The sequence below is a fragment of the Netta rufina genome (genome assembly GCF_964035555.1).
Source record: "Netta rufina genome assembly, chromosome: 2".
Taxonomy (NCBI): Eukaryota; Metazoa; Chordata; class Aves; order Anseriformes; family Anatidae; genus Netta; species Netta rufina.
The window spans coordinates 60,201,894-60,217,390 of NC_140124.1; the positions used below are offsets into that span (position 1 = coordinate 60,201,894).

Here is a 15,497-nt window from a genome sequence, read left to right on the forward strand (position 1 = left end):
CACTGAAAAAGTACAGCACAGGCCCAGAAAGAGTCTCCAGCTTAGAGGGTATCCAGTTATGGTTGAATCCCACTCTAGGTACAATTTGTGGAACCCAAATGGCAGAGCATGTAATTTGGGAGAGCAGTCCAATGGTCAGATACAGAAGAGTGCTCATCTGTGTCCAAATTCGGAGCTTGCAGCTAAGTACATGTACAAGATTGGCGTGTGAGGCCATTGAAAAATATATGGCCTCCAAAAATGAGAGAGAACTGATGTAGAACAGTGTTCTTCTTTTGAGATGTGCAGAAGCAGATTTTACTCTATTAAGGGAATTGGGGTGTTACTTACCTCAGACTTTTTTTAGTCTTCCTATTTACTAGGCTTTCATGCCTTAAAAATGGCACAGTTCCTGCTACCATGCCTCCCTTTTCTAACTCCCAGCTTACAGCTAATCAAAAGAGCAATGCAGCTAATTTGACAAGTGCAAAATAATCCTTAGGAAGCAGGGCAATTCCCCTTACTTTTCCTTTTCCTACCATAACTGCATTCAGTTATCCTGAAAAACAGTTGTCATTTGAAAATACAGGTATGTACATGTCAGATTTTACGAAGAAGCCCAAAGTACTGCTCTGAGCTTGGCTGATGGGATTCTTACAAGAGAATACCACTAGGTTATTACTAAGAGAAGGACAGGGACTGACACATTCTTGATCATAAAGTGCAGAATGATGCTCATTTCTGAAGGCAAATTGACTTGTAAATACAGATGATGGGAAAAATTCAGCACTTTTTTTTGTAGCAAAAATAGGGAAAGTGTTTATCTATCAACTTCCCATTGGACATATGGCTTTTATGGGCAATAGAAACATATGTGTATGTATCTTCTGTAAAAAAAAAAAGAAAGAAAAAAAAAAGGAAAGAAAAGAAAAAAAAGAGCAAGACTTCTGTGGGTAATTATATGCATTCATGCATTGCTAGTAAGAAATATGTATTTTGCAGTTGATATATATATATATATTTTTTAAGACCCTCTATAATCTCTTTCAAACTTACTGCAAAAAACAGGACTTTGTGGCAGAGGTTTGACAGCTTCAAACAAAAATTAATGATTTGGAAAAAAAAAAAAAGTTATATAACAGTGTAATTTTAACAGGATAAAGCTATGAGAGGTTTCCATGGTAACGTTGCTGTCAGCAGCTGCCTTGCCCTGGCATCTGGACACGATTGGGGTTTATGAGGTGACTGCAGGCAATACTAGAAGATTAGATTAGAAAAAACATGAGTGATGTGAAGTTTGGATGTAACTCAGCATCCTCTTATTAAAAAAGGAACATGTAAGCATTTCAGCTGAAACTTCTAGAAATGTTGGAGTGACCATTGCAGGCATGTGGAGGCAGTTGGCTGAAGCCTGAATACTTGAGGTCTAACTAATTTCTGATCACTAAAGTGAGTCCAAGCAGTTCAAGTTACTGTGTTCTCACATAGGTTTGCATAATTTGTCTTCACCCTTACAGGTCTTCTGAAAAATCTGACATAGCTGTGTTTGCAAAACAGCCTCAAAATTTATTAGCAAAGTAGATTTCTCTAAGGCGGCTTTGATCTACTTCTCCTTAGAAAAGCATCTTTAGAAATCAGTCCTGAATTTTAGCAATTTTGATAGTTTGTTGACCTTACTAGACCTACACTTGTTGATCTAGGTGGAATAATAGCCAAAACTGAATCCAAGCCCAAGCAGAAGAAGCGTTGTTGCTGGTTAAATCCCTACATGCTGCAGTAGAATTGGAAACCAGCAAGGTCACAGCTGTCCCACAGAGTTTGGGAATAATAGTGCCTGTTTTTCCTCATTTCCGAAACTTGGAACTCATGCGGTTTTACGGCTTCTCTGAGAAGGAACCTGATGTTAGATACCATCTGTGCTGTAAAAAGCATTATTTGGGGGGAGCCCATTACTGCTCAGTGCAGCTGTGATCCCTTGAACATCTACATGGGTGTCAGATTTAGAAAGCCACTGACACATGTCTAATTTTTGGATGTCAGGCACCTACTGTATGTATCACTTAATATGGACCAAAAGAAAGGCAATTCTGAAAAAAAAAAAGATGAACTTTGTGACCCATCTTTTGAGCAATCCCTTTAAATGAGTTGCAGTCCAACATATGTGGAAGAAGTGCTTTAGAAAGTTTACCTGGGAAGTCTGGTGAGTTTCAGGGGAAGCACCAGGTTATAATGAGAACAGTGTGACTCTTGGGTGAGAGAAATTTGAGGCTGATGGAAAACTGCAAGGTCAGCTGTGTTGTGGGTTGCTGGTTATTAAAAATTCTTCCAAAATACAAATACTGATAACAAAAATAAATTAAATTGTCTTTAGCACTTCCAGCACAGTGGCAATGATATAAGTAAAAGGCTTTATTTCTTTATTTCTTTTTCTTTTTCTTTTTCTTTTTCTTTTTCTTTTTCTTTTTCTTTTTCTTTTTCTTTTTCTTTTTCTTTTTCTTTTTTTTTTTAGCCTACAGCTACTTTTAATTCAGATGATATCTGACAGCAAGAATCTTTCTACTTGCTGTATTCTATCCCATATTTAGTTCCCACCATTCATTTCATTGCATCCCATACATGCTATGCCTTCATTGAGCTTGATTAATGCCTATTTCTCTGCAGCCATTCCCTCAGCATGAGTAAGGTGATGACCATATTTCCTCTTTATGCAGGACAGTGTGGAGGCAGGGGATAAAGAGACAACTGGAGTTGCTGAGAAAGAGAGCGAGGTACATATGAAGAACATCAGGAGTGTGGCTGTGCTTTAATATCTTCAAGAGAAGTGTGGCAAAAATATATATTTGTCATTTGCATGTTATCAGTATGCAGCCAATACAATGCAACTGTGACCCAGCTGTGGCATCAGAACAACTCTCACTCAGAGCAGGACCTACCTTACAAACTGCTTGTTGCAGCAGTATAGAATGATAAATATCTCAGGACAGCTTTATGAAAGACTCTATGACATACTGAATTTCTCTGTAGCTGGGCATGCATGAAATCTAATGGTTGCGTTTTGCTTGTACTTCTTCAGAGGTGATAAAACAAGTCACTCTGAAGCCTTTTACACTAAAGCAATTCAATAACATGTTCAAATGTACACAGAGAGCAGCACAGGAGGAAGGCTACATACTAAATGCAGGAAGAGGAGTAGAGTTTGAGAAAGAAATCTGGCATTAGCCCTGCTGGAATCTCGTATATTTATGTGGCTCCAGGCTCCCCCAGTGTTACTGGGAAGTGAGGCTTGCTGCCAGCAGCTGTCCCTCCCGAGCAGCACAGTTCTGAGTCAGGATGAGGCCCTACTGCCAGGGGCTGGCTTTTCCCCAGTGACCCGCAACACTGACTCACTGGTACTGTACTCCTCGCAGTCCTGACGCACCCACGTAGAAATCAGTAGAATTACTCTGGCAGGAATGTACGGGACAGAGGTGGTAGGTCAAGCCCAGTTGCTGTGGCTCTTGGTGTGGACACAGTGCAAGAGTGTCTGCATTGCTTCTCTAGCATTGGCTTATTGCTCCCAACAGCTCTGGTCCCAGACGAAATTCCTTGCCATCCCTTGATCACCAAGGCTAAGTCTTTGAAATGTATCTCTCCCCAGTTTTCCAATGCACTTCCTTGTAAAGTCAAGAAAGTCAAGGTCTTTTCTCTGGTAAGTTTGACCCTGTGTGCTGTTTGAAGGAGCAGTATTGCTGAATGCAGAAGAGCTCCTGTCAGGCATCAAGCTATTTGCTAAACTGATATCCTGGCTCCAGTGGAGGATGGTCCCTCTGATGATGTACCTTTCATAACTGATTCTTTGGTATTCCCCAAAAAGTCTTCCAAGGGTTTGCAAGCAATTGATATGTTCCCTAAAGCATGATGACTAGTTCTTCTTGGCTTTATGTTAGCTGGCTTAGCTGTAATTATGACTAATTGTCATAAAAATTACCCGGTCCTTTTCTGAACCCAGCCATGGAGTTAGATCTTCAGCTTTGGAAAATCAGCATTGCTCAGTGAGCTCCTCCCACAGCCCCCCAGCTGCAGACTCGGTAGCCCTCCTTCTCCTCTTCCTGGCCTCATTCTTGCTGCTGCCAAATCTGTGGCATTGTACTGAGCTGACAGTGCTGTTAATTAGTGGAAATCCAACTGCATGGATCAGCTACTTGTTGGGTAAAGAAGCATTCACTTTTACTGCAGTTAAATCCAAGTGGTTCTTTTATCACAGCCCTCATTATGTTAGATGGCCCCTTCTTTTTCTCCTTTGTAATGGGGAAACTCTCCAAGTGTCAATAATACTGCTAGAAATAACTAGTTTGGAATACTGTTAGACTGTGTAATGTTATGTAAAACAGGTTTGTGGGGTTGGTTCTCAATATGAAGTTAAGTAAGATTGATAACTATATCTACAAGTGCGTGTTTCACCATAGCTGTGTGTGGGATGCCAGCTGTCCTGAATTCTGTGGACTGAATCGCCTCTTTTTCCTTTTTCCTTTCTTTTAATATTAATCAAAAATATTTGAGGCTGATAGTGAGTTTCATTCTGTGTTAGTACACATGAGATTTTGTAAAAGCTTCTTCTAATCATCTAGCTGGCTTTGTTTTTGTATTCTAAGGCACAAGAATTAATGATTGCGCAGTTGTGAGCTGTGGTATGCATTCAGCGTGTTACAGCTACAGGCTGTGAGAGTGTCACCCTCTTGGTGCAGACTATTTGAGAGCTGATTCATGTAAATTAGAATTCTCCTCCTTTGTGAAATAAAATGGGCTATACAAATCCAATAAATAAAAAAGAAGCATTGATCCTAATCACAACAGACAGCAAGATCGATTTCTGCAGCATGCTGTTAGAAGTGCATGGTATAAAATCAATCTGACATGCACTCTGTTCTCCCTGTTACATACTAGTCTCTTCCAGGGCTTTCACATTGACCGTTTATTTGAATATCTTCCTGGGTCAAGACTGCTAAAATTGGCAATACTATGAGAGACAGGCTTGCATACCTTACAAGTCACAGGAGATGTCAATGTTTGCCCCTGTCTTTCGATGTTACTTCTGTTTATGACAGAGCATCCTTCACCAGCAGACTTCTTAGTTCAAGCTAAAAGCTGGTCTGGTAATTTCTACAAAACACTGTAGTATTTTCTGCCTTCAAGGACTCCAGAAGAATTTGTCACATTAATTAATAGCAATCAATAGGAGTGGTGCTCAATATTAGGTATTGCTAAAAAAAAACAATGTCTGAAGAATGCCCATGAACAATTGCAGGCAGTTCAAGTTCAGTTCAGGTAGCTGAATTAGTCTCATCCATGAAGGGAAGATCAAGCTGAAGAAACAAGGAGCAGCAGACTGTTAACTGAAGATTGGAGACATTTCTGCTAAATGTAGATTGACATAGGTACCTAGAAAACAGTTTTTCTTCAGTGTTAACAATTCCATACTGAAGTTAACTGGATTAACAGAATGTGTTTCATAATTTACCTTCACCCTCCAACCTCTAGAATGAATCCAGTATAAATACACTTCCAATACTGTTAACATATGCCAGTATGTACCAATACAAATGTTAGGTTGATAAACAAATTATAGCAATAGTATCTGCTGGATGATGGATTTAACACTGATCTACAGGAAGGTACTTTTCTATCCACCTTTCAACAACTGGAACGAAACACATTCACTTTTCGGCATGGACTCATGACAAATGATTCAGTCATATCCAACCTGCTTGGGCCTTTATTCATGTTTGGTTTTGTTTTATACTGACCTGTATACAGATATGTACAGTTATTTTTTCTCATATCTGATGACATCTGAAGATTTCTGATCTTTATCCATCTGTAGAATATATTTGCTTCTGCTTATGTAGCCCAAATTGCAAGTAGAAAGGAGTCTATAATTAAGGCAATGTTCTCGAAGCCAGCCCAGGTCTAGAGGTAGGTGATAGCAGCTGGAGAAGACTTGTAGCCTGTTCCTAAGAACATGCTTTTCTTACAGAATGTAGCTTGGAAGCAATTAAGCCTTGAGATTGCAGTCACATAACTGTTTCAGAGGATAATGGAAGGAGCACGTTTTATTTGCATATCTTATCAGATAGAAGATCTGATAAGAAAAATACAAGTCTTGACAAACTTTTACTACACTAATAGCACCTGTGGACTCTGCTAAATGTTCACAGTGAGGTTTCTTAAATGTCTCTCTCCCACTTGTTAATCAACCTCACTGTACATACAAGCTTACCCTTATGCTCCCTGCACAGCACATCAGGCACGGGATGGCAGCCTCCCACACTGCTTTCCCCCATACGTCAGGGGAAACCCCATGGAACCAAAGCCATGGGTTGGCAATGCCAAAGGAGGTCACAGAGCAGGGGATATCTCCAGCTGATATCCACAACTTGTGTCCTGAAAGGTTTCTCCTTCCTGTTATTCACAGGTGGTAACTGCAGTGGAGGGGACAGCAGCAGCAGAAGACAGTCTGACAGTGGCAGCAGGAGCTGGTGATGGTGCTGTCACTGAAAAGGAGGCTGTTGCTGAAGGTGAAGAACCTCAGGGAGAAGAAAAGGAGGCTGATGCATCTCAGGTAACTCATGCTGCTACATGGGAGAGTGTTAGAGGAATTGGCCCAGATCCAGCATCCTGACACAGGCAAGGCTGCTGCAGCTCTGTACGTCCAGATCCAATGAGTAGTGAGGCTGAGCATGTATTCCTCGTCAGTACACAGACAGAGCACACATATACACCACGTATATACTTGTGTACACCACCAGCCACAGAAATTGCAGATATGCACAGAGTACAAATACGAATGGAACTGGCAGCCTCATCATGCTCCCCTCACCAGCTGAGCAGGGTGGAGGCCTACCAGGGAGAAGATGTATATATTCTCATATACATGCTGCTTTTGGATCCCACTCTCACCACTTGCTTTCATCTGGGTGTTCAATCCCTCAAGGCAGCAACCCTGCTCCAGTTGCTGGTACACACCTTTGCACATGGACATAAATACACGTGTCCACAGATGGAGCTGGCCAGGACTCCTCTGGTCACCAGTAACCAACCGGTCACTGGCACAGGGGCTGTGACACCAATACATGGATATTACAGAGCCTTCGCCCTGGAGAATAGTTAGCATGGAATTTAATGAGAAGATACAACAAACCATGTTCATCAGGTACAGGGCACAGCCACACATTCAAACCATCCACTATTTACATGCATGTCCCACACTAATTCTTCCCTAGATCACCTAGATCCACCCCTTTCCTCGACTTTGCTTTCTCCCCTAAATATACCATAGGAAGTCTTGTGCAATAATATGTTCCCCATATTATTGTCACACCTGGATACTCAGGCTGAGGCTGCCATTGGACAGGTCCCTTCTGAGTCCTCAATTTGTGCTCCCACCTGTCCTGGTGCCCCTGTGCTTCTCTGGGAGATGGACCCTCAGTGGGTTGACGACTCCTGTAATAGGCCTGAAAGCAGCCTGTGCAAAGTATTATTTGGGTTCCCCCTCTTGGTATTGATTCTGTGCTCCTCTGTGAGCATGTGGATAAGCTTTATCACGTAGCCTAATGGTGTTCAGGGCTTTCTTTGGAAAAACAGAGAAAGTTATGGACTTTTTTTTTGTTATTTTTTGTCTCCCAGTGTCAGGTCCTATCAGTAGAATTACTTTGGTTTTGGTAAATCAAGGTGGTCAAAATATGTATCTGCATCTGCCTTGGTGTTTTTTCTTATTTGATCTCTGAGGAGCTGGGGAACAGCTACTAGAGCAGACCCTGCAGCTGGGCAGACAATTGCCACCTTCTGTCATCTCACGTTGTATTTCTTCTGTGCACCAGAGAAAGATATCTCACAGAAGAGTAGTGAACATATACTTCTCAGCTTGGATGCTCCAAAAAGTTTCATTAAATGCTTTTTGTCCTAAGCTGCATTATTAGTCAGATGCTAGCTTTCTCTGCTTCCCATTATATTGCTGTAAAGCAGAAGAAATCCCCTCAGTCCATCAAAGTAAAAGGTCATGTTTTCCTCTTTCACCACCTTTATATCACTATTATCCTGCTGATTTGAATTTCAGAAAAAAACATAGGACAGTGACTCATGGAAATGGTGGCATTATCCAAGCACACCTAAAGAACAGGCACAAAGAGAAAGTTCTGATAATTTCAGTGCATATTGAAAATGAAACCCAAACTACCTGCAGAGAGTTTTTATTATTTTCCACAACAATTTATATTAGTACAGCAAGTAGACTTAGGAGAAATAAGGGGAGATGGTGAAAATTAAAGAGAAGGGATATACTCCTTTGTATTTCTGCATAAGTGCGGTTTTCTGTCTTTATGTAAGAATCCACTCTACAGTGAAGAAAGAAATCCCCCTATTTGCTCTCTGCAATAGGTAAACAACTGTGTTTTCCAACTTGAAATAAAGTAATAAATACTCTACTGTTGCCTTTTGTTGTTATTTTCTTTGTTTGTTTTTCCCTAGGAAAAGGTCAGCAGCATCCCTTCAGTAGTAATAGAGCCAGCATCAAACAATGAAGGGGAGGGAGAAGAACACGAAGTTGTCATGAATGAGTCCAAAGATGTTTCAGCAGAGTTAGACACTCAGGGCACTGACAGTTCTCCCAGTGAAACTTCTCAAGTTGGAAGTGAGCAGAAACCCACTGAAGAAATCCAGGCTGCACCTTCTCAAGATCAGGTTGTTTCATCAGAAGACGCAGCTTCTGCCATGCCACCTGGCTTTCTCTTTAAGGTCAGCTTGTTCATTCTTCTTTTAGACATCCCTTCAGATCTAGCTTCTGTATCTGAAAGTGCAAACATTGTGATGTTTTTCTGAGGCCAAAAGATGCTTAGTTTCCCAGCCACATGTATGCACATACACACACACAGACAAACACAACTTTTTGGTTGTGTTGTCTCCATATGAAAAATTTGAGAAAATATATTTTCTGCACACATTTTTTTGGGGGTATTTCATTATGCAGCTGTAGGATGTGCAGGAGTACTCCTTTCATCTCACCAAATTACTACTGTCAGTGAATATATTGAGTAAAAGTCCATTGCTACAGATTTATTCAGCACTATTGCATGATCATATGTTAATTATATCAGAAAAGGCATTTTTTTTCCTGACTGAGAATCTATAATAGAAGTTCTGGCTCTATTGAAATCTATGGGACTTCTATAAATCATTGTAATGAAGCTAAAGTGTAATTTTATGACTTTAGTAATATTATACTTATAAACTGTTAGGGTAATCAAACAAAAGTTTAATGAGGCATGAGAGAAATTCTCTCCTTAGCTGGCAAGACCCACAGGGTTTCCTGGTTCACAAGGTTCTTTGATAATTCTTCTCACTTCAGCATCACTAAGCAGGAGGAAAGCTCCTTGAGGATGGATGAACTTTACATGCTTCCTATTATCTTTGCATACTTCAGACTAATTAGTCCCATAGCACTACAGCAGTATGCTATTCTTCCTTATCTATTCTCATTGCTCAGTGTTTTCAGCAAACTTTGAGAATAGCATTAAGGTTAGGGTGACCAGTATTGTGCAGTTTTGACTCAAACATGCTGACATAGTTCATCTTTTGTTTTTCATCACACTCCCTTGGGTCAGGCATAAATAAGGAGAAGCAGAATATATGCCTGCCATCTGGTTCTTGATGCCATTTCCTTTCATTATTGCAGAGCTGCTATGGAACTGGTCGTGCCTTTGAGAAAACTAGGGTAGCATTTCTCTTAAGGAGGTACTATAGAACTATTTAGTTAAAAGGATCTGTTCTCAACAGCGTAATGACCCCACCAATGTATTCATAATCACCGCTTTGAAAGACAGATAGTTTTGGTATTCCCATCTGCCAGTTAATGGGAGTTCTTTCCAGGACAAACATAAGGTAGGGTTCCCACTACTCGCCTCTTTAATTGTCTATTGAAATTGGTGCCATACCTCTCACTCCAGTTTCCACGGACGTTTATGGCAAGAATAATATCTAGTGGCCAGAACAAGTGAGGGGCTGAAATAATAGTACCAGGGAGTCTTTTCCAAGCTTATTAGCAAAATCCTGACATCTTTCTCTCAGACCTAGTAATGATAGTGGGGAGTGTTCCTTACACAGAAGTTCCTTACACAGAAGGAGTAAGGTCACAGGACTTGTCCAAGAGGCAGTACTTGTGGGGTTTCGCAGTATCATCTGTCCCTGAGATATACTATGACCTTGTGAAAGGATGTCAGATATCTCTCAGGAAGATTTACCTAAGCTTCCTTCATCTGTTTCTGAAATTATGAATAGAAACTTTAATGTGAAATGATGTTAACATTAACAATACCTATCATACCTATTTATGGCCATGCTTCCATAAAGAATGGGGAGTTAAAAAATAAATATTATTATTTATTTATTGAGGGGTTATTAGTTATTTACTTATTGGGGAGTTAAAAAAATAAATAAATGAAAGAGTGCATTAATCTTCCTTTTTTTTTTTTTTCCCACTGTCTCCGTTTTGATCATGTCTATGTGTTTGGTATTATTTTCTTTAGGTTGAAGTTCTACATGATTTTGAGGCAGCTAACAGTGATGAACTTAATTTAAAACGAGGAGATATTGTACTAGTAATTCCTTCTGAGACCACAGCTGATCAGGTAAAAACATGATTATTTCACTTATTTATGTTTTTCTTTTTTTTTTTTTTTTCTCACAGATTATAGTTGATAGGAAATGTTAATTCAAAATGTCACTGCTGTTAGAAAACATGAACATTCTAATTTTGTTTTTGTACTTAGTTTCATTTGAGACTAACCAGTATAGATGACTATGGTTAAAGTCCCAGATACAGAACATGGTCCAACCACAACATATTTTTGCTAGGGCTTTTTTATGCTACTTTGTAGCAAATTTTATACAGGCATACATGCACACATAGACTTAAAACAGAAGGTGACTTATGAATTGTGCATTGTGTTGCTATCATCTTGTCTTAATGTTGAAGCAGAACTGGTTAGATGGTCCCCACATATTCAGACTGTTTATGTGGGGCTTTGGATAAATAATACACATTTGCCCAAAGACTGGCCGCTGAGACTGCTACAACTGTGCTGTCCTTCAGCCAAGTTACAGGGAGGTGCTCCTCTCTGTGCTCTGTACCTCCAAAGCTAATTCTGGAAACCTCACACAGAAGTGTTCTTGAACTGCATTGGTGATCACCTTGTCTTTGATAAAAGAACCCAACGGTTTAATTTCAATTAAGTAATTCCATTTTGTTTTAACCATGCATTTCCAGTGAATTTTTAAACAATTTCATTCCACATATTGAACTGAATTGCAGTGAATTGATTTTTGACTACTGCTTTAAAAGAAGACCATCCACTTAGTACCAGCCACTCCATGGGCATCTGCTTGTGCCAGAAGTGTCAGTGAAAAGTCTCCCACTGAACTGGGGACTGGGAGGTAGGGTACTGAACCCTGCTTGCTGAGGTAGCTAAGAGCTCTGCTCTGAATGAAGAACATTTCTTAAAAGAGGTTTAAATACTAATTCCACAAGCACATATTTGGAGAGCTGGAGAGTGTATTTGAAATTGGTTTGATGCCTGATGATGTGAAAAGGTAGGTTATAACCAGTGTTCAGGTTCTCAGCTGAGCTTTCTTCTGATACAAGAGACAAATAATTGTTTTGTTTTAGTTTGTTTTAATTTCTGAATAAAAGATAAAGATTTTTTCTTTCAGTAGGGTGCTCTGTTCTTCTATAGGGGTAGATTCTGTTATCCTTACACAAATTATGCTGCACAGTACCACATGGGCAGTTCAACTGATTTAATTATCAGTATCTGCAGAATAGAACACTGCAGGATAAGGACATCAGAATCTTTTTCTTTATCTTCAAGCATTTTTTCTTGGGATGTTTTGTATTAATTGTGCTTAATCTTCACTTAGTGAATCCATTAAGTATCTTTTTCTCTTGTGGTGTGCATCCAAATCCCATTAGCATTAATTGGAGTAATTGTGTGCAGTGATGAAGAAAATAAACCTTTATGCATTCATGTTTCTGAGACCATTCTGTTCCTATCTTTATTACTTAGTACATATTTGCCCTTCATGTTTAACATCACCATAAAACTCAATATTTTTGTCTTTTACCAAATACTTTGTTGATTCATATGTAGTATTTTTATCTTATTCTTTTTTTCTCCTATAAAATTGACCTGTCTAAAACCATAATTCTTATATAGCTGGTGACATCAGCATTCCCTGCTCAAAACTAACCAGTCCCACCCGGTGGCTTCAATTTTTCCATTATTATTGAGTTGGAATTATTATCCATTAAAACTGTGCAGTCCTTAGTAGAATGTACTCTGGCCATGCTAGAAAACTGTAGTTCCTCTCTCTCAGATAATCTGTGTGCTTTAAAAACATGTCCCCAGTTATTCCATCTCCTTGTGTACTTTCTGTACATTAGTAATATGGCAGCATTATAAATTTCCTGCTAATCATCACTTTGCTCTGGCTCCTGTTCTTAAAATGAACAAAGCATGGAGTCAGTGTGATGAAAATAGAATCATAGAATCATAGAATATCCTGAGTTGGAAGAGACCCATAAGGATCATCAAGACCAACTCCTGGCACCGCACAGGTCTGCCCAAAAGTTTAGACCATGTGACTAAGTGCACTAAATAGGTTGATCACTTCATAAAAATACTGAATGGATTTTATTCCAGGTAAAATTGATAGCATGTCAGAGAACCCAGCACTCTCCAATAAGAAATCTCTCTTTAAATTGATGATGATTTGGATTGCAATTTTGCATGTCAAGTTCTGGTTTAGGCTGAAGTTTACAGGAATTTTTGGAAAAGCAGTTGAGTATCAACTGACTTTGAGTTTCTAGGGACAGTAATAGCAGAAGATACAAGAATTGTTATTTCTTCTGACTGCCAATATATGAATGAGACAAAAGAACCCTCAAGGAAAATGAAAGTCAAATTTAAAACTTCATTTTCCCCTTGATCTGTCTTATTATATAATGGTTCTAGGCCACTGCTATGCTCTTATTGTGTAAGTATGCCAATATTGTTGTGATAACTTCAAAAAATCTCCATATCCATTTGCCCAAATGCTGATCTGTTTCAATACTGAATGACCCAGAAGGCTGATTATTCAACTTTGAGTTCAGCTAAGGGTTAGATGGGCTAAAGGCCATACAGTACACTCACAATCACTCAATAACACTGGTCTGGCAGAATCAAGAAAACAATCTGTGCAAAATCAGAGGCTGCTATTTAACCAAAGCACCACATCTTTTAGCCAGGTGACTCTAAAACCTCTTCAGGTCTGAAGCACGTAAAAAAGAAAGTGGGGAGACCTGAAATTTAAGACTCTGTCTTTTTCTTACAGGAGGCTGGCTGGTTGACAGGCATTAAGGAATCTGAGTGGCTTCAGTACAGGGATGCAAATAGTTACAAAGGACTTTTCCCAGAGAACTTCACGCGCCATCTGGAGTAGTTCTTCTCTCAGGCACAGGAATGTGGCATGAAGCTCAGTTAGTAGGTTTTTAACCTCTTTGAAACACAGGAGCCCACTGTTTTTGTAGTTTAAGCTGTTAATGGTTTACAGATTGGTGCCAGACAAAGCTTGTGGAAACATATCAAAATGAGCATGAGTGCAAACAGTTAAGCTAGCAATTTCTGAAGCAGTATGTGGAAAAAAAAAAATCAAATAAAAAAGAAATGTCCTTATTTGTTCACATGTATGTGGCAACAGGTTTGCTTGTGCTTTGTCAGAGCTATGGTGATCCTGTATTTGGTCCTTTCCCATGAAATCTGAAATTAGCCTCCTCAATACCAAAACCTTAACTTCTCTGCACTAAGTGTATTGTATTGAGTTGCACTGCAGAAGATTTAATTAGTAATCCTGTAGTAATGAGGTCAAACTATTATAAGTTTCATGTGTTTAAAAAAGATAATTAACTGCTGCAATGTTTTTCAATGTTATTTTTGGACATGCATAATATATATATACACACAAGAAGTCGTGTATATATAAGTGCATATGGATATATATGCATTTTCACAATGTCATCGTAGTTCTTTGACTGTGTAGTGTCATCAGTACATGCATTGCTCTTTCACTGTCTGGCATTACAGGAAACAGTTTTGTTTGAAAGCAAAACTAGCTGCTCCATTGCCAAAACATTATACAGTATCTGTGTTTGTAATGTGAAATTTTCATTCTGAGATGATGAATAACATCATGTTCAAAGCTGCTAAACCTTTGAGAAGGCATGGCTCAGTCTCCTCTTCCAGCTGCAGTAGTTACGATGAGATAATCTGGAGGGGGAGCTGTTATGATGCTAATCTATACTTTTTTATTTAATTGGCTGAATAAGAAAAAAAAAAAAAAGACAGAACTAATCTATGAGAAATAAACACAATATATTTTCACTATATGTATTTATGCAGCATACCTTCACAGATCCTTTTAAATTAAGATATATAATGTATCCTGTATCAAAAAGTCATCTGTAACTTACGTTTTCCAGTGCTGTGTCATTAAAAATAAACCTTTGATCCAAAGAAGTTGTTTCATCTGTGGTGCTTTTGAAGTTTTGTTAAAAAGAATTTCACATAGTTCACGTGTTGTATTAGAGAATCTAATCTTATTTTAATAACACTTTTTCCAAAGAAACACAGCATAACAGGCATACCATCTAAATTCTTGCTCTCAACTTTAGTCATGGTCAAGGCTCCAAAAGGCTCAGCGCATCCCCTAGCTGCTCCTTCTGGAAATGGACTCTGGCCGCCAGCTAGTATCTGTCCACAAGCACAAGGGAGCATGTCTGTGCCTGACTGTCACCCAGCTGAAGATTGCTACCTCTTACTCATTTTTATGCTTGTCCACTTATCTTCTGTGAAAAGAAAAATCCCCATAAATATGCTCTGTTCTGTTTGCGGATGCATGGAAGCTACAACTATTTAGGAACACCTTTTTTTTTTTTTTTTTTTTAAAGCAATTCAGTTATTTTTTGTGATGTTTTGATTGTGGGCTGTTTTTATGTATGGGCATTTTCTACTCCAATTTGTCGGATTTCAATTGAAGAAAGATTTTTTTGTTGCTCTAAAAGAAGAGGAAAGTAGTTTTCTTTCTGTCTTTCAGAGTACAGTAGCTTTCTAAAGAAACTGTTGATAACTGTGTTTTATGGAGAAGTTGAGTGGCTCAACTGTGGTAACTGGGATTTTGTCTGTAAAGTGTCACAATGAGCAATCAGAGTCTCAGGAGGTTGCGGGAGGCCCTTTGGTTTTCCTTTCATTCTTTTATCAGGTTTGGCAATCAATAGTGATCCATAGGCAAGAATTTATCCAAGGGAGCAACTTCTCATTTGTTTTTGGTGTTGCAATAAATTCCAAATTCCAGTACACCACTTTGAGGTGGTCATAATAACCTATTAAACCTGATTTATGGTGCAACTGATGACCTCCAGGCCACAGTTTCCTGCTTACCTAGATCTCAACATT

The 15,497-nt window shown here is 39.1% G+C and overlaps 1 protein-coding gene across 1 annotated transcript in view; it reads left to right on the plus strand.

Moving 5' to 3' along the window:
• AMPH (amphiphysin) overlaps window positions 1-13,488 on the plus strand; it is a gene marked incomplete at both ends in the record, with an annotated part of 127,161 nt that extends 113,673 nt beyond the window's left edge. The window contains 5 exons of the mRNA XM_084282733.1: window positions 2,691-2,747; window positions 6,431-6,577; window positions 8,482-8,748; window positions 10,536-10,637; window positions 13,381-13,488. Of these exons, the coding sequence (XP_084138859.1) occupies window positions 2,691-2,747; window positions 6,431-6,577; window positions 8,482-8,748; window positions 10,536-10,637; window positions 13,381-13,488 (681 nt within the window). The remainder of the gene's footprint in view (window positions 1-2,690; window positions 2,748-6,430; window positions 6,578-8,481; window positions 8,749-10,535; window positions 10,638-13,380) is intronic.
• Window positions 13,489-15,497: the final 2,009 nt, after the last annotated feature.